Source organism: Carcharodon carcharias, chromosome 6 (assembly GCF_017639515.1).
Source record: "Carcharodon carcharias isolate sCarCar2 chromosome 6, sCarCar2.pri, whole genome shotgun sequence".
NCBI classification, from domain to species: Eukaryota; Metazoa; Chordata; class Chondrichthyes; order Lamniformes; family Lamnidae; genus Carcharodon; species Carcharodon carcharias.
Genome location: NC_054472.1, coordinates 84,928,344 through 84,947,618, shown reverse-complemented (window position 1 = coordinate 84,947,618; position 19,275 = coordinate 84,928,344). Strand labels below are relative to the sequence as shown.

The following is a 19,275-nucleotide window of genomic DNA, read 5'->3' as shown; positions in this document are numbered from 1 at the left end:
TACATTTGAACTATTCATTTGCAGATATCCAGTATGCAACACTTTGTGAAATTTTGACAGAAAATGTCCCAGGAGTATGAGATGTTGCAACACGTAGTAAATATCCAATGTTTTGTTTACATGATCTGTGCTTCTAACAAACCTTCTAACCAATGAAACCTGAAATATTGGTCATTAGAAATGCAAACAAATCCACTATTCTTACAAAATGAGTCTGAAAGCTAAAATGTCATCAATTGCAAATACAATATTACCATGGTATCATTTTAAAGTGAGTGCAGGAACAGTCCTGGAGGTGTGTGCACATAAATCTTTAATGCTGTAAATACAAGTTGAGAAGGCTATTTACAAAATATATGGTGTCCGTGGCTTTATAAATAGAGGGATAGAGTACAAAAGGAAGGAGGTTACACTAAACCTTTCCCAAACACTGGTTATGCCTCAACTGGAGTATTATGTTTAATTCTGGGTACCACACATTAAGAAGGATGTCAAGACCTTAGAGACGGTGCAGAAGTGATTCATGGGAATGCCATCAGAGGCGAGAAACTTCAGTTACTTGGAGAGACTGGACAAGTTGGAGTTGTTCTTCTTAGAGCAGAGATGGTTAAGAAAAGATTTGATAGCGGCATTCAAAATCATGAACAGTTTGATAGAGTAACAAAAAATGCTTCTAGTGGCAGGAGGGGTAACAACCAGACAACATAGATTTAAGGTGGATTGGCAAAAGAATCAGAGGTGGCATGAGGGAAAAAACTTGACTCAGCAAGTTTTTGGAATGCACTGTCTGAAAGGATGGTGGAAGCAAATTCAATAACTTTCAATGGGAATTGGATAAATCCTTGAAGGAAATAAACTTCCAGGACAATGGAAAGAGAGTAGGAGAGTGGGACTAATTAGGTAGCTCTGCCAAAATGCTGACATATGCAATAGTGGCCTCCTTCATTCAGTGATATTATGATTACTCTAGCATCATCTTTTTCACATACATTGTTTGAATTATAGCATTACCTGTGAAGACAGCAATATATCATTTATGAAGAAGATCACATGCTGAAAAAAGGAAAAATTAAAGGAGGCAGAACTAATAAAAATATCTGCAAAACGAAAGAGGGACGAAGGGGGTGAAAGAGAGTGGAAGCAAAGGAACATAATGGGAGAAACAAACGAGGATAAATTATGTGAGGCAGCGAGAGGAAAAAAGAGACCAAGAAAGGAGGAAGGGGGAAAGAAGGAAAGAGTAGAAGGAGAGACTGAAAAGTCATAGTAACAAAAACACAATGAGAAACAGAAAAAAAAAATCACAAATAAGATTTGTTGTTGACTGGGATTTTTAAGTCTTAACAGTCATTTCTGGGGTAACGCTGAGAGTTCATCGCAATCAGTCAATTTTCCAGATGTGGTAATGAAGGCTTCAGACATTCAATTTCCTGTAGATGTCAATATACAGAATCCTGGAGATACAGGTTTCAGACATTCAACCATGTACTGTCTGTCCTAAGGATGATTCAAAATCAATGAAAGTCCAAAAAATCATTTTTAGAGCACATTTTTTACACAGTGTATACACAGTGTAATGTCCTTAGAAACATGGAAGTATAAAGGATCAGAAAAGATTACTGCAATTCATCTGACTGCTCCTATAGACCAAAACATACAACACTATAGTCAGTCACAAAAACAGAAAATCCTGGAAAAACTCAGCAGGCCTGACAGCATCTGTGGAGAGAGAAACAGAGTTGACGTTTCAAGTCCATATGTTTCAAGTACACTTCTTCAGAGCTACAGAGAAGTAGAAATGTGATGAAATTTATACTGTTTAATGGGGGTGGAGCAGGTGAAGCTGGATTGAAGGCCAGCGATAGGTGGGGGCAAAGGAGAGATTGACAAAGATGTCATGAACAAAAGGACAAAGGGAGTGTTAATGGTAATGGGAAGGGCTAAAAAAGTTGCTGAAAATGGCAAAGGTAAGAAAGCAGAAAATGATAATAGCAGAATAAGGTAAGACTTTGGAAAAAACAATATGAACAAGTAACAGATGGCCCTTGTGAGGGTGGGGTGGGGGGAGGGGGTGGTGGTGGGGGAAAAAGGGTTTAAAAAAGGATAAAAAGGGGGGATAACAAAGGAAGAAAACAATAAATAAATTCATAAAAATAAAAATGAATAAAAATAAAATTAAGTGGATAAAAAATAAAAACGAATTTTGAACGAAAATAAAAAGGGGTGAGGATAGATGAATGAGTTCATGGTCTGAACTCAATGTTAAGTCCGGAAGGCTGTAAAGTGCCTAATCGGAAGATAAGGTGCTGTTGCCCCAGTTTGCGTTGGGCTTCACTGGAACATTGCAGCAGGCCAAGGACGGACATGTGGGCATGAGAGCAGGATGGTGTGTTGAAATGGCAAGCAACAGGAAGGTCTGGGTCATGCTTGCAAACAGACTGAGGGTGTTCAGCAAAGTGGTCACCCGGTCTGCGTTTGGTCTCTGGAATGTAGAGGAGACCGCATTGGGAGCAGTGAATGCAGTAGAGCAAATTGAAGAGGTGCAAGTGAAGTGCTGCTTCACCTGAAAGGAGTGTTTGGGCCCTTGGGCAGTGAGCAGGGAAGAGGTAAATGGGCAGGTGTTGCACCCTCTGTGATTGCATGGGAAGGTGCCATGGGAAGGGGATGAGGTGTTGGGGGTGATGGAGGAATGGACCAAGGTGACCCAGAGGGAATGGTCCCTATGGAATGCTGATGGGGGCGGGGCGGGGGGGAAGATGTGTTTGGTGGTGGAGTTGGCGGAAATGGCGGAGAATGATCTTTGAATGTGGAGGTTGGTGGGTGAAAAGTGAGGACAAGGGAGACCCTATCATAGTTCTGGGAGGGAGAGGAAGTTGTGAGAGCAGAGTTGCGGGTGATGAGTCGGACATGGTTGAGGGCCCTGTCAACCACAGTGAGTGGGAAATGTCAATTAAGGAAGAAGGAACACATGTCAGAAGTGCCATTTTGGAAAGTGGCATCATCGGAACAGGTGTGAAGGAGATGAAGGAACTGATAGTTGGGATGGAGTCCTTACAGGAATCAGGGTGTGAGGAGCTGTAGTCAAGGTAGCTGTGGGAGTTGGTGGGCTTGTAATGGGTATTGGTGGACAATCTATCACCAGAAATGGAGACAGAGAGGTCAAGGAAAGGGAAGGAATGGACCAAGTCTCCAATATCCTGCTCTCATGCCCACATGTCCATCCTTGGCCTGCTGCAATGTTCCAGTGAAGCCCAACGCAAACTGGGGGACCAGCACCTCATCTTCCGATTAGGCACTTTACAGCCTTCTGGACTTAACATTGAGTTCAACAACTTCAGACCATGAACTCACTTCTCTATCCTTACCCCTTTTTTTACCTCTTTTTGTCAAAATTTATTTTTATTTTTTATCCATTTATTTTTATTCATTTTTATTTTTATGAGTTTATTCATTGTTTTATCCCCTTTTCCCCATTTTTGATCCCTTTTTTTCACCACCACCCTCCTCCCTCCACTCCACCCCCACAAGGGCCATCTGTTACTTGTTCATGTTGTTCTTTCCAGAGTGCTTATCCTTGTTCTGCTATTATCACGTTCTGCTTCCTTATCTTTGCCACTATCAACACTTTTTTTTAGCCCTTCCAGCTACCATTAACACTCCCTTTGTCGTTTTGTTCATGACATCTTTGTCAATCTCTCCTTTGCCCCCACCTATCGCTGGCCTTCCATCCAGCTTCATCTGCTCCACCCCCGTTAAACAGTATAAATTTCATCACATTTCTAATTCTCTGTAGCTCCGAAGAAGGGTCTTACAGACTCAAAATATCAGCTCTGTTTCCATCTCCACAGATGCTGTCAGGCCTGCTGAGTTTTTCCAGTATTTTCTGTTTTTGTTTCAGATTTCCAGCAATCGTAGTATTTTGCTTTTATATTACTATAATGTTATCCTGCCTAACCAACTCACTCTTGAATTTGTCAATACAACCCAACTCCACTGCCTCCCTATGTGCTCCATTCCGCGTATTCACCACCCTCTTTTTGACATAGTATGTTATTACACATATTATACCAATAGTATTAATGGACTTACTTCTCATGACAAAGGTGATTGTGCCAGTGGTGATTGAGATACCATTTGTCTTTCTTACTTGTGCATCAAGCCCAGCTATGTTTGGCACAAATGCAATTTTCTTAATTTAAATTTTTAGGTTTTTTTCCATTGTTATTTCTTTTGAAAAAGATGCCTATACCTAAATAGTCAGTCTCATAATTATGATTCTCTGCTGATTAGAGGCCCGCTTACCTTACCCTTATCAACATCTGTCGAGATGTTAGTTATGTAATAATGTGTTTTAATTACTGTAGAAAATTAAACAGCTAATTTTAAGCAATAGTTAGTGATTTTTAATTATATGAGGGTGTTAAAGACTAATATTTATTCAATAATTAGTAAGTTAGTTACATCAAGATTTAAAATTATTGTAATTAATTATTAGACATTTTTGTAATGATCAATAGGCACGTTTAATGAAAGATATGGATTTGATTGTCAGCCAGAAGAAAACAACCCAATTTAGCTAAATTACTTTGATAATTGCACAAAATAACATGCTGAGTACACCCACCTTTAATGTCCTTTCCAAAACCCATAGAGGAAGTGACAGCACTCTTTCTATGTTCTCTGCTGTCAGGCTTTTCTTTCATCATCTCATCATCATTATTTGAATCACCCGAGCCCATTTTCTTTTTCTTCCTCTGTCGAGGTGGTAGTTTGTGGGGGAAAGTGAACATTGGAACTATAACTAAGGCCATGGCAATTGCACAAAGCAAAAATCCACTCCACCTGCAAGATTATTTTAGGGGTGGGGGAGGAATAAGAAAAGAATAGAAGGCAAAAACATGATGAGAATTTGTTTTTGGATTGTTGTGAGTCACAAATCAGTTCTACAATAAATATGGCATTGGATCTAGAATTTCGTTCACGACATAAGCAAGGGAAAATATTATTGGTTCAAAACACATAAAGCTCGAACCTACGTGATTAGTTTCAAACAGACTAGTTTAAAAGTAAGCAATAGACAGCCTCCTTTCTGGATAAAAAACATTAATAAGCAAGTTCTGGAAGTGATACAGCCTGGCAACCCAATACAAATAAAAAAAATACACTGTGCCCCCGCCTCAGTATTGAGAGGCTTTGTCCCTGTTGAAATAAAAGCAGAAGGCCCTCCACCCCCTCACCTCCCTCCCTCGCTCCCCACACACTCCCCATGCCCCATCCATGCCACCTCATGCTACCCACTCCCTATGGTCCCTCATATGCCACCCATTCCAAGGTTTGCCCCCCCCCAACAACCATGATTGCCCTTCATGCTCCCATACCAAGCTATACTATTCCATGCACCTCACATGGCTTCTTACGCTTCCTTTGTCAAGCTATGCCCTTCCATCCCCCACTTCCCCCATGGCGCCTCATGACTCCAATGCCAAGCGGTGCCCTCCCATCCAACCCCTGGTCCCTCATGCCCACTATGCACCTCCACCTACCCACCCCCATGGTCCCTCATGCCTCCTATATCAAGCTGTGACACTTTCATACCCATTCACCCATTATATACTGTATAGAACCAATGAACCCTATAGTGATAATATGATGTATAAAAAAGCTTTCCAAAAAAATCATTCATAACTTTCCATTATTTAAAAAAATCTCCCTTTTACTACAAGGCAATGAAAGTATTAATCATACTGACCCTTTAAAGTTTTAATAGTTGTAACTGCAAGCACATGAAACCTCTTAACCTTGTGTAAATATACATTTGACAGGAGGGATCAGAGAGTTAGAGCTGTCAATCAACCAATGTTTTCTCTGGGGCTCAGGTGTTTCAACACCGTTTTTCTGGGCTCTTAGCCACGTCTCATTATGTATCCTTGACAGAGCCTAGGCATCCATTAGAGTACTAAAATATGGGGGGCATATGGAGGACCTTTTGAATTCACCTTTTAAAAGGTCTCCTCATGCAAAACATGGTTCATGACAGCTCTGAGGTGCCATGAACCACGACTCATTGAAAGCCTGGCCCAACTTCATGAAAATTGTGAAGGACTGGGACATGCCTATCCCCGCTATGGAACTAGCCAGGTCAGGAGTGCTGGATGTGGGCTTTTGACCTGAACCAGCCTACACCCTTAAAAGGCACTCCTGAAAATCGGAAACTCTGGGAATGGGGTTAGGAAAACTGGAATCGGGTCCCAGCGCCATTTTTAAAAGGCTCCCAAGTCATCCCAGCTCAGTGAAAATCCAGCCTAATCAGGGTCCAGGAAGGTGATGTCCAGTTCACCCACCACCTTCCCTCCTGATTCTATGGGCTCCCCCTCCCCCTCATTGCCGGCCAGCTCGATCCTAAAGGTGGAGTTAAATTCTGCCCACTGTGGGGAAAAAATTAGACATGGCAGTGACTGTTTTTTTTTGACCCCTGCTGATTCTGCTGCCATCAAACAGCACGATTGGCACTGGTTCCATGCAGCAATCATTATGATGAGTAGGCAGCATTAAATTTGCATACTCCCTTCATTTCACCAAATAAGTGTGGAGAGCCCCACATGATCCTTGCACTCATTTCTGGTGCTATCCAATTTAGCACTCAAGGAGGCAGAAAAGATGTAGGGAATTTCCCAGCCCTGCTGTGGGCAAGGCAGAGCCCCACCCAGAAGTCCATAGACTTGTGGCGGGATTGGACGATCCCGGCAGCGGGCCGGTGTGGAAAATCCCGCCCATAGTTTTATAATCACTTGTGCCACAGCTATGGAGGCCTACATTACAACTTTATTCCAGCCAAATATTCGGTCTTAACAAAAGTAGGTTGGTAATCAATATCATTATCAATAAAGGAAAATAATTCAGCAGTCCTGCATCATATTTAAACTGTGGAACACAAGAGACAATCAACACATTATTATTAAACACATGTGAACAGTAGAATATGCCAATTCTTACAATAATACCTTGCTTGAAAAGTACAAAGAGTCTGATTTTCATAGAGGAGCCTCTCTATAAAGGAAAACAAAAACAGAAACAGAAATACCTGGAAAAACTCAGCAGGTCTGGCAGCATCGGCAGAGAGGAGCACAGTTGACGTTTCGAGTCCTCATAACCAGACCTGCTGATTTTTTCCAGGTATTTCTGTTTCTGTTTTTGTTTTGGATTTCCAACATCCGCAGTTCTTTGCTTTTTTCTCTCTATAAAGGATATGCTTGCTAAGCCTTTTGTTACAGACAGGAGAGAGAGGGATACTGAACTTCTTTATCCTCTCACCATCTGTCCATAAGCAGAGGTGTCTTTGAATTATTTTTAGAGTAGGTTGCGGCACGCTTCCCCAAACCCCCAGTTTGTGTAGTCCAATCTTATAAATAACACGCAGCAAACTCAGTTTTTACAACTATGGATAACAAGAGTAAAAGAACCACAGAAATGAATATTAGTTCATATGATTCCCAGAGACCAGGAAGTCAAAGTTCAGAGAGGGTATTTCCTTCATGACAGAGTTCAGTTTAGATGAGTTCCTGGTTGGAGGCAGCAGCATGAAAATCCTTGAAAGTGAATGAGGATGCAACATGATGAAGTTCTGCATACAGACTGTTTGGTCGATGATGGTCGAATGTTTTTAAAATAAAACAGGCTTCGAGGAGTTGGGAGATGGTGGTCAGTTGCTTGGTCAGCCGTGAGACCTGCTGTTGTTCTTTTCAGGTTGGGGGTAATCAGCAGACTGATCTGGGAGGCTAGAAATGTAATATTAAAACAGTCCAAGAGGCTAGAAGCATGGCATTGATGTGATGTTGCTCAATAATTGCAGTTTCACAAGCAGTTTCTGTGCCTCTAGCCAAAATCCATTGTTTCCCGAGAGTCGGCGAGAACAGCGGGGCTAAAAGCGCAGACAGAGAGAGGGGGAGTTCATTCTGAGAGTTGGCGAGAACAACGGTGCTAACTCTAACCAGTTTCTACATTCCAAAACAAAAAAAATCAAGGTGTGACATCACAGGGGAGCAGCCATTCCCTACAGAGAGGAGAGTGCGAGAGGAGGACCCTGGGACAGGCAGTCAGCAGCACCTAGAGGGTCTAGTCTATCTAGAGGATCAAGCATCTAGTCTATACTCAAATAGGAATAAAGATAAAATAAAAGCAAGGATCCATATTCGATTTAGTTTAAATATATCTGGGGAGCTCAGTCCATCATTTGCACATCCTGCACTATGTGGGAAATCCTAGACATTCCTGGAGATCTGGATGCCATAGTACAGGAGGTGCCTCCGCCTGGAGCAACTCAAGCTCTGGGTTTTGGAGCTTGAGCGGCAGCTGGATTTACTAAAGTGCATTCATAAAGTTGAGAGGTGCATGGATAGCACGTTTCAGGAAGTGGTCACCCCAGAGCTTAAGGAAGTGCAAGCAGAGAGGGAATGGATGACTGCCAGACAGAAGAAGGGGACCAGGCAGGTAATGAGGGAATCTCCCAAGTGCATCTCGCTCGCAAACAGCTTTTCGGCCTCGGAAAACAGCGAGGGTGACGGTTCCTCTGTGGAGGCCAACCAGAGCCAAGGCCATGGCACTGTGGGTGGTCCAGCTGTTCAGTGGGGGAGGAAAAAGTGTGGAGGGGCAATAGTGGTAGGGGATTCATTAGTGAAGGGAGTAGACAGGCGCTTCTGAGGGCATCAACAAGACTCCAGGGTGCCATGTTGCCTCCCGGGTGCCAGGGTCAAGGATGTCACTGAACGGTTGCAGGGCATTCTGAAGGGAGGAGGGGGGTGAACAACCGGAGGTCGTGGTCCATGTTGGGACCAATGACATAGGAAGAAAGAGAAATAAGGCCCTGCAAGCAGACTTTAGGAAGTTAGGTAGGAAATTGAAAAGCAGGATTTTAAAGGTAGTAATCTCTGGATTACTTCCGGTGCCACATAGTAGTGAGCATAGGAACAGAACGAGAGAGCAGATGAATGTGTGGCTGGAGAGATGGTGCAGGAGGAAGGGTTTTAGATTCCTTTCGTATTGGAACCATTTTTGGGGGAGGTGGGACCTGTGCAAGTTGAATGGGTTACATCTGAACAGGAACGGGACCAACATCCTCACGGGGAGGTTTGCCAATTCTGTAGGGGTGGATTCGAACTAAATTAGCAGGGGAATAGGATCCTAAAAAGTAGTTCAGAGAGGAGAGAAGCTGAGATGGAATTAGAAGTTAAAACACTAGTAAGTGAGTCTAGAAGGCAGCGGAAACATAGGGCAGAATTTTGCCCTTAGCGGGCAGGCTCAGCGGGGCAGTCGGGAAGCTGACCACCACCCGTGATTTGCACTAGACCTCGATTTCATGCTGGTGGGCCATTTAAGGCCCTCCCAGTGTGAAATGTGCGCAGGGGGGAGGGGAAGGAGGGTGAATGAGCACAACATAATCTCCCTGAGGCACAGAGCTGCCTCAGTGAGATGAAGAGATATGAAAAGAAATAATTTAAAAAAATGTAATGAAACATGTCCCCTCATGTGACTCATGAGCAGGGACATGTTATTGATGAAAATTAAAGTTTTTATTTGCTTTTGGATCCTACCCATGGGTGAAGTTTCCAAAGAAAGTGCAAAGGCTACTTGGCCTTTTCACCAGCAAAAAGTTTAAGTCAATTGATTACTTAATGGCCATAACAGGTATTTTAATTGTTGGCAGGCACGCCGCCAGCTTCTGCACAAGCCCACCGACCTTGCTGGAGTCTGGGTTGACGTCGGCACGCACGGCCGACATCAATGTGCATCATTTTGCACTCGAGTGGGTCGGGCGTGTGCCTGCGCGCAGAGCGAAAATTTCTGCCCATAGGCCAGATAAGCAATGTGAGTTGAGCAAGGCTAAATTAAATATATTTTAATGCTAGGAGCCTGAGGAGCAAGACAGATGAGCTGAGGGTACAGAGAGGCACGTGGGAGAATGATATCATAGCTATGACTGAGACTTGGCTAAAAGTAGGGCAGGGTTGGCAGCTCAACATTCCTGGTTATAGGGTGTTCAGACAAGATAGAGAGGAGGGTAGAAGAGTGGGGTGGTGGGGGTGGGGGTGGAGCCTCACAATATTGATCAAGGAATCAATTATAGCCGTGAGAAGGGATGATATCTTGGAAGGATCATCAAATGAGGACATATGGGTAGAAATAAAAAGCACAAAAAGGGCAAACATGCTAGTGGGTGTGTACTATAGGCCCCCAAACAGTCAGGGAGAAATAGAGGATGAAACACGTAATCAAATTTCAGAGAAGTGTAAGGATAATAAGGCAGTAATAGTAGGGGATTTTAACCAACCAAATATTAACTGAGATAGTTTTAGTGTACAAGGTAGGAAGGGAGCAAAATTCTTAAGTTGCATCCAGGAGAACTTTTTTAGCCAGTATAGAAAGCCCAACATGGGAGGGGCAGTTCTGGGCCTAATATTCGGAAATGAGCCTGGGCAGGTGGAAGGCATATCAGTAGAGGAGCATTTTGGAGACAGTGACCATAACTCAATTAGATTTAGAGTAGTTATAGAAAAGGATAAGATTGGGCCGAGAATAAAAATTCTAACTTGGAAAAACTTCCTGCCCCTCACCTTGGGACCTAAGTTCAAGGTGAGGAGCAGGAGGTTTAGGGGGGATTTCAGGAAAAACTTTTTTACCCAGAGGGTGGTGACGGTCTGGAATGCACTGCCTGGAAGGGTGGAGGTGAGTTGCCTCACATTCTTTAAAAAGGACCTGGATGAGCACTTGGCATGTCATAACATTCAAGGCTATGGGCCAAGTGCTGGTAAATGGGTTTAGGCTAGGTAGGTCAGGTGTTACTCACGTGTCGGTGCAGACTCAATGGGCTGAAGGGTCTCTTCTGCACCCTGTGATTCTGTGAAAAGCTAATTTTACTAAGATAATATATGATTTGGCCCAAGTGGACTGGGAGCTACTTACAAATAAAACTGTGTCAGTGGAAGGCATTCAAGGAGGAAATAGAGAAACTACACGGAAAATATGTTCCTGTGAAGACAAAGTGGGTCGGTGGGGGGTGGGGGAGAATCAAGTCCAGAGAACCACGGATGTCAAGGGACATAAAGGTTAGGATTAAGAAAAAAAGGGAAACTTGTGGCAGATGCCGAAGGCTTAATACGGCAGACTCCCTAGAGGAATATAAAAAGTGCAGGGGGCACTTAAAAAGGAAATTAGGAAAGCTAAGAGAGTACGTGAGAAAGCATTGGTGGGTAGAAATAAGGAAAACCCAAAGGGTTTTTTAAATATATAAAGAGCAAGAGAATAACTAGGGAAAGAGTAGGGCCAATTAGGGACTATAGAGGTATCCTGTGTGTGGACCTGGAGGACGTGGGTACAATCCTCAATGAATACTTTGCGTCAATCTTCACAATGGAAAAGGGCAATGCAGTTATAGACATCAGGCGGAGGACTGTGAAATATTGGAGAAAGTTAACATAGAGAGAGAGGTGGTATTAGTCAGTTTAGCAGCCTTAAAAGTGGATAAATCTGCAGGCCCAGATGAGATGTATCCCAGGCTGTTGAGGGAGGCAAGGGAAGAAATACCAGGGGCCCTGGCAGTAATTTTCAAATCCTCTCTGGCCATATGTGAGGTGCCAGAGGATTGAAGGACTTCTAACATTGTCCCATTATTAAAAAAGGGAGGAAGGGATAGACCAGATAATTACAGGCCAGTCAGTCTAATCTTGGTGGTGGGGAAGTTACTATAAAGAATTCTGAGGGACAGAATATATCTACACTTGGAGAGACATGGATTAATCAGGGATAGTCAGCACGGATTTGTTAAGGCAAGGTCGTGTTTGACAAATTTGTTCAAATTTTTTGAGGAGGTAACCAGGAGTGTTGATGAGGGTAATGTATTTGATGTGGTCTACTTGGACATTAGCAAGGCTTTTGATAAGGTCCCTCATGGCAGACTGGTCAAGAAAGTAAGAGCACATGGGATCCAAGGCAAAGTGGCACGTTGGATCCAAAATTGGCCGAGAGGCAGGAAGCAGAGAGTGATGGTAGAGGGATGTTTCTGCGATTGGAAATCTATTTCCAGTGGGGTTCTGCATGGCTTAGTGCTGGGACCCTTGCTATTTGTGGTGTACATAAATGACTTGCACTTAAATGTATGGGGTATGATCAAGAAGTTTGCGGATGACATGAAAATTGGTAGGGTGGTTAATAGTGAGGAGGATAGCTGTAAACTGCAGGAGGATATCAATTGACTGGTCAGATGGGCAGAGCAGTGGCAAATGGAATTCAACCTGAAAAAATGTGAAGTAATGCACTTGGAGAGGGCTAACAAGGCAAGGGACTACACTATGAATGGTAGGACCCTGGAAAGTACTGAAGATCAGGTTGTTTGGCTGAGACTGTTTTCCTTGGAGCAGCAAATGTTGAGAGGGGACCTGATAGAGGTGTATAAGATTTATGAGAAGCGTAGATAGGAAGGCACTTTTTCCATTAGTAGTGGGGTCACTAACCAGGGGGCATAGATTTAAGGTAAGGGGTAGAAGGCTAAGAGGGGAGTTGAGGAGAAACTTTTTCACCCAGAGGGTGATGGGAGTCTGGAACTCACTGCCTGAAAGGGTTGAGGCAGAAACTCTCGTAACATTTAAGAAGTATTTAGATATTCACTTGTTTTGCCATAGCCTCCAGGGCTATGGGCCAAGCGCTGGAAAATGGGATCAGTATAGTCAGACCTTTGTTGACCAGTGTGGACACAATGGGCCAAATGGCCTCCTTCCGTGCTGTAAACATCCTTGAGTCTATAATACAAGTAAAACAAGCATCTTTGGATTTAAAGAAAAATAATGCTTTGAAATTAACACTATTTAGTTGGGTAAGTTTCAAAAGAACTCTTACTTCATCATGTCCTTGACTATTTAAGAATTTTTCTTTCAGTTGTCTAACTACCACGCTAGCCATTAGCAAGTTAAGCTGGCACCAATGCTTTTGCTCCAAATGTCAGCTTACCAGCATTTCACAAAAAGAATGGGCTTTTTTCATCCAGATTGCAGGCTGTTCATATCAATCAATTAATCAATCAGGTTAGCTGGAAGCTGAGACTCAGGCTGTCAGAACCATAGATCTGTTGATGGTTAGGACTAAAAGATGTTAGAACCAACCAGATTGGTTGAAGGACAGGATTGACAGTTGTCTGTCCCAATTAACCATCTGTTATTTCCTCGAATTGTTGGTTGTGTACAAATTGAAAGGGAAGTTCTTGAGAGTCAAAATTTCAGATGTGTTTGGTATTTGTTTCAAAATAAATTATATATATAACACATTTTTTAAGTTATCCAGGCATATCCAGCTGTTAGTTAATACTAAAGCTTTTTCAGGACAGGTTGCAGCTGCTACTTTTTAACATAAGAAGCATGAAGGCATGAGTGGCTTTACTTAAGCATTCTTGACAAAACATTGGTGGAATTGTTGAAAATAAAAAAAACAAGTGAGTTTGGAATGATGATGAGCTTTAGTTCATTTTTTTAACTTACAGAGATTCTGGGTGTAATTTTACTTCAGCACTCTATTGTGATGTGTGATTTGGACCATTGGCCTTTTTTGTAGAAGTTATTTTTGTTTCTTTACAAAAAATGGGGAAAGAATCTACACCATCCATATTAAGAACAATCAAAATCCACAGCTAAATTTGTGGGGGGACATTAATAGTCAGTAAGTCATATGAGATTGCAGCCCAGACACTGGAGGCAGCGAGCTGAACTTGTCTCCTCTTTTTTTTGGATGGTTTCTCAGTAGTAAATAGAGGGGAACAGGCCTGTGAGTTATCTAAACTGCCTGTCAATACTTTTCTTTCAGGACTCAACAGTGACTTCATCCCCCAAAATTGAGATAGGTAGGATTGGTTCAGTGAGTCCCTCTATTTCCATTCCGATAATACCCGTAGGAAACAACAATGTTTTAAATGTGATGAGTTAAGGTCAATATGGGGTGGAATCATCCCAGGTTTGCACTAAGTGCGGTAGTGGGCAGGAAAAACTATGTTTATCCCGCTGACCGCAAAAGTGGCTTTTCACGCCAAATCGTCCCAAACCCGCTGTATTAATTATGCATTCCTGGGACGCACATCATTTTGTTAGCATGCCTGTCATGCCAACGTGAGCAGATGATCCAATGGGGGGGGGGGGGGTGCGATGAGTCCAGCAGGCTGGCCTTATAATGATATGCTGATGCATTACAATGAGGTTCCCAACACCAGATGGCAGGGAACACGACCCACCATTTGTGGGCAGAGCAACAATCACAAACTGGTTTCATGAGGTCGTGAAACCGATTTTTAGCCTTCTCACCATATTGTTCGCTCAGACCACCAAACACGCCCGACACCAGCAGGCACAGAAAATCCCAGCCTACGAAACCGGCCACTCTGCTTTGCAGGGTCCATTGAGAACATAATAAATTGAGGTGCCTGCCTGAGCAGAACATCTGTTACTCTCATTAAACACTAATCAAAGCTGATTGACTGTTTTAATCAAGGTTGCTCGAGGCTGCTTGGACTCAGAGCTATAGTAATTATAACAGCCACTGAAAAGGCTGAGCTCTTTATTGATCTGGGCCTCCATCTTGTACAATTCCCCAACAGTTTCCGAAACTAAGTGCAGCCTTCTAACCTACAGGATTGGAGAAGTCAAGGGGTGACTCTGAGTTAATTAAATCCTGTCAAGTTGGTATCAGCTGGAGAAAATTTCTATAATGCTTTACTTACCTAATGTTTATCTTTGCATCCTCCTTATCTTCATCTTAAAAAGGGAATAAACGTACTCCCTTAGGGAAACCCATTAATTGCACCCCCCCCTCCAATCTGCACTCACTAAACTTCAGAAGTAAATAGGATGTACATAGGCTCTAAAAATCACAATCCCTTCGCAATATTCTAAAGATCCGCAGGTAAGATGTTCAGTAATTATTGTCTTCATTCAGGTATCTCACCTCTTGGACACCATGGCCAGGATTTTCCATGCCTGCTGGTGGTGTGAGTGGACAATATGATGAGAAGGCCAAAATCGGTTTCACGACGTTGAGAAACCAGTTTGTGATCGTCTGCTCAGTCCGTCGATGGCGGCCGTGTTCCCCACCATCACATGTCAGGAACCCCACTGTAATACATCAGCATTTCATGAGAAGGCCAGCCCGCTGGAATCATATCCTCCCATTGGATCATTCGCCCACATCGGCGGGAAAACATGCCAACATGTTTCACAACAGTGTATATAAGGCATGCACATGCTGGGCTGCACTTTGCTTGGGACTTCAAGCCTACCTTGCTTCAGTCAGCACTTGCAGTCATCAGTGCCAGGCTTCGCAGACGGCACCCCATCACTTTTAGGGGGGCTCACGGGCAGCTCTCTACCTACCAGACCAGCCATATGGTGGGTGACTTTTCAACGGCTGCGGGGCTGGGCTTGCTTGGGGAAGGGGGAGAAATGACCTCAGGCAAGGGAAGAAGCTGCAGGGCAAGGGCTGTATTAGGAAAGGAGGGTAACCCAGGGTGTGTGTGGGGTCACATGTTGATCTGTGCAAGCGGCCTCAAGATGGTTAGGGTTCAGGAGGCAGTCTCCAGAGAAGATGAGGCCAGATGGACATGTGACAGTATGTGAGAATTGGTGGTGATTCCCCTGAGCTGGCAGTGAGTGAGATGCCAGTGAATGTGTGATGGGCTTGTGAGTGTGTGAGCTTAGAGTGATGAAATGGTCGCCTTACCTTGGCTGCACTGATGAGATCATTCATCCTCTTTCTGCACTGGATGGCCAACATCTTCTATGCAGCATTGGGCACTGATCACCAATGCCATCGCCTACTAAGCCAACATGGTAATGTTGCTGCCCCTTCTGTGGCCAGAGCGGGGGTAGAGGGTATCACAGTGGGCCTCCATAGTGTCCAAAAGACACTCGAGGGCTGCCGTCTTCTTGCCTTTCAAAGCCATGTCTTCTTTGCTGCAGTACTGCAATTTATATGTGGTGTCTGGCATGATGATGCAGCGAGGCGATGGCGTTGCAGGCAAATGAGAGCCCACCTGCCATAGAAATGGTGTGATTCCTGAGAATGTATGAGTAACGCGGTAGGTTTGGGACAATACGGCATGAAAACTCGCCATGGCGGCCAGCGAGTAAAACATCGGTTTACCCCCTGCTACCACACAGTGCAAATCTGGGACAATTCTGCCCAAAGACTAGCAGGATTCCCCTGGCTTAGGGTGCCATTGATGGTAATCATGTAGCATTGAAGGTCCTATTTGAGAACCCTTCAGTTTTATTAACCAGAAGTGTACAATTCAATTAGTGTACAGCTGATGTGTCATGCTATTCACACAATATTTCATTTAAGTACTCGCTCACTAATTTGTCCATCAAGCATCCTTTCATTGTTGCATGAAAACACTGTATTGGGTTGTTTGACTGAAGAGAGCAGAACTCCCTGCAAGCTTGGCTGATAACAACAGTAAGACATTGCCACATTCAGCAAGAATAACAGGTACAAGGAGGTCTTTGGAACATCTACATGTTTTTAGTGAGCAGACAGTCAGATACTGAAACCTCATTTCAGATATCTTGAAAGATCTGGGGAATCCAGAAACAACCAAAAAAAAATCTCAAGAATAATTGCTGCATGTTGCACAACTATGCCCTTAAGAAAGGGTCTCCCACCGTCTGCTGCAAGCTGACAAACATAAGGTCAGCTGTCCCATGGATCGCACAGAGATAGTGTGAAGTGGGTGGGCTGCGGTTGGTGGTAAGGGCAGTTGTTACAGAGGCAGCTGGACAGATTATTGTTGATCAGGAATGGAATCAGATGACCAGGCACCAGACTTGGTCTGTCTGTGCACTGAGTATAACTGGAGAGCTTCCTCTTTATGTACACTTCATCATCTTCCTGTTCCCTTGACAATTCCTTGCCAATGATTTTCCTTTGCATGGAGAATACAGTTTGAGAAAGACACCTGAAAGGGAGAGCATTTAATTTTACCCAGGTGTCTATAACCATTCCAAACCGAGAATGTATTCAGACCCAGGCTAGCAATGATCATCTTTCATCTGAGCTTTATCTTTACTTTCAGGCACTGTAAGGCACAGTGAATTGGTGGGGAGGAGTCCATTTGAAAACGATTAATGCCTTCTGAATATTAATTGCCACATTCATTTCACTTACAATGTGAGGATGTGAAATGTGGAGGTGAGTTACACATGTAGTTTTCTATCAGGATGTGCCTTCTCACTCATGCTTTAACTTACCTTGACCAATTTGATGAAAAATCGTTTTTTGCATTCATGATGTGGGGAAGTTGACATTGACTTCCTGAGCTCCCTCCCTCAATAATATCTGTTTGACCCCTTTCTTCTAGTAGTTCCAGCTACCGTGTCAGTCAGGTTTCTTAAGACTTGATCATTTGTGAAAGCGGAACTGAATAATATACAGAGGGGCTAACTTCAAGAGCAGCCATTTTGGAGAACACCCCCATTCAGTGATACCTGTCTGCACATGAATGATGAGGTCTGAGGAGTCCCAGGTTCTTGGCCACAGGCCTCATCAACTTTATACAAGTACTGTGTTGAGAAGCAGCATCAGGTGAGGTGAGATTGACTGCCCGTGACATCAAGGGAGCATTTGGCTGAGTGTGGTATCAAGGGGCCCTGGCAAAACTGGAGTCAATGGGAATCAGTGGCAAAACTCTGCACTAGTTAGAGTCATAACTAGCACAAAGAAAGATGATTATCACTGTTTGAGGTCAATCATCTCAATCCCAGGACATCACTGCAGGAGTTCCTCAGGATAGTGTGCTAGACCCAACCATCTTCAGCTGTTTCGTCAATGACCTTCCCTCCATTAAAAGGGCAGAAGTGGGGAAGCTCACTGATAATTGCACAATGTTCAGTACCACTCGCAACTCCTCAGATACTGAAGCAATCCGTGCCATATGTCAAGCAAATCTTGACAATATTCAGGCTTGGGCTGATAAGTCGCAAGTAAATTTTGCACCACACAAGTGCCAGGCAATGACCATCTCCAACAAGAGAAAATCTAACCATCGCCCCTTGTCATTCAATGGCATTGCTGTCGCTGAATCCCCCACTATCATGATCCTGGAGGTTACCATTGACCAGAAACTGAACTGGACCACCCATATAAATGCTGTGGCTCCAAGACTAGGCCAGAGGCTGGGGATTCTGTGGAGAGTAACTCACCTCTTAACTCCCCAAAGCCTGCTCACCATGTACAAGGCACAAGTCAGGAGTGTGACGGAATACTCTCCATCTGCCAGGACGAGTGCAGCTCTAACAACACTCAAGAAGCTCGACACTATCCAGGACAAAAAGCCCCCTTGACTGGGACCCCATCCACCACCTTCAACATTCACTCCCTCCATTATGCACAGTGATATCAGTGTGTACCATCTACAAGATACACGGCATCAACTCAGCAAGGCTGCTTCAATAGCACCTTCCAAACCGACGACCGCTACCACCTACAAGTACAAGGGCAGCAGATGCATGGGAACACCATCACATGCAAGTTCCTCTCCACACAATATCTTGACTTGGAAATATATCGCCATTCCTTCAGTGTTACCTGCCAAAGTCCTGGAACTCCCTTCCTAACAGCACTGTGGGTGTACTTACACCACTTGGACTGCAGTGGTTCAAGAAGGTGACTCACCACCACTTTCTCAAGGGCAAATAGAGATGGGCAATAAATGCTGGCCTAGCCAGTGATGTCCACAAAGCATGCAAGAATTAAAAAAAGGTAGATCTTCGAAATGAAAGTTGCTACTAGAAAGTAGCAGTAAAAGAAAGGTACTTGACTGCAAAAAAATTAGAAGATAATCCAAATTAACAGGAAAAAATAATTGGCAGCCAAGCATTTTGAACATAACTTTGGGTTACAGATGAGGCTTAGACCCACAAGAAGAAAAAGAAGTTCCGCAAACGTTGGAGTTCCTTCAATGAGTAGTTGCCTCCAATTAATATAGAAATGAGAGGGAAAATTTTTACATTACTCACCCAGCAGAGGTGAGGTAGATGTACAATTCATATTATTGCAGTAACTTGCGCTGACCGTTCCTGTTGCTTTCCCATGGATTGTAAACTTAAGGGCGGAATCATCCCAGATTTGCACTAAATGCGATAGCGGGCAGGAAAAAGGAAGTTTTACCCACTGTTCACAATGGCAGGTTTTCGCGCTGTATCGTCCCAATCCCACCTCGTGATCATTCATTCCTGGGAAACACGACATTTC

At 43.7% G+C, this 19,275-nt stretch overlaps 1 protein-coding gene across 1 annotated transcript in view; it reads right to left on the bottom strand.

Moving 5' to 3' along the window:
- Positions 1 to 19,275, bottom strand: part of LOC121279408 (solute carrier organic anion transporter family member 5A1) — a 269,590-nt gene that overhangs the window by 103,403 nt on the left and 146,912 nt on the right. Inside the window, exon 3 of the mRNA XM_041190629.1 lies at positions 4,625 to 4,842. Within this exon, the coding sequence (XP_041046563.1) occupies positions 4,625 to 4,842 (218 nt within the window). The remainder of the gene's footprint in view (positions 1 to 4,624; positions 4,843 to 19,275) is intronic.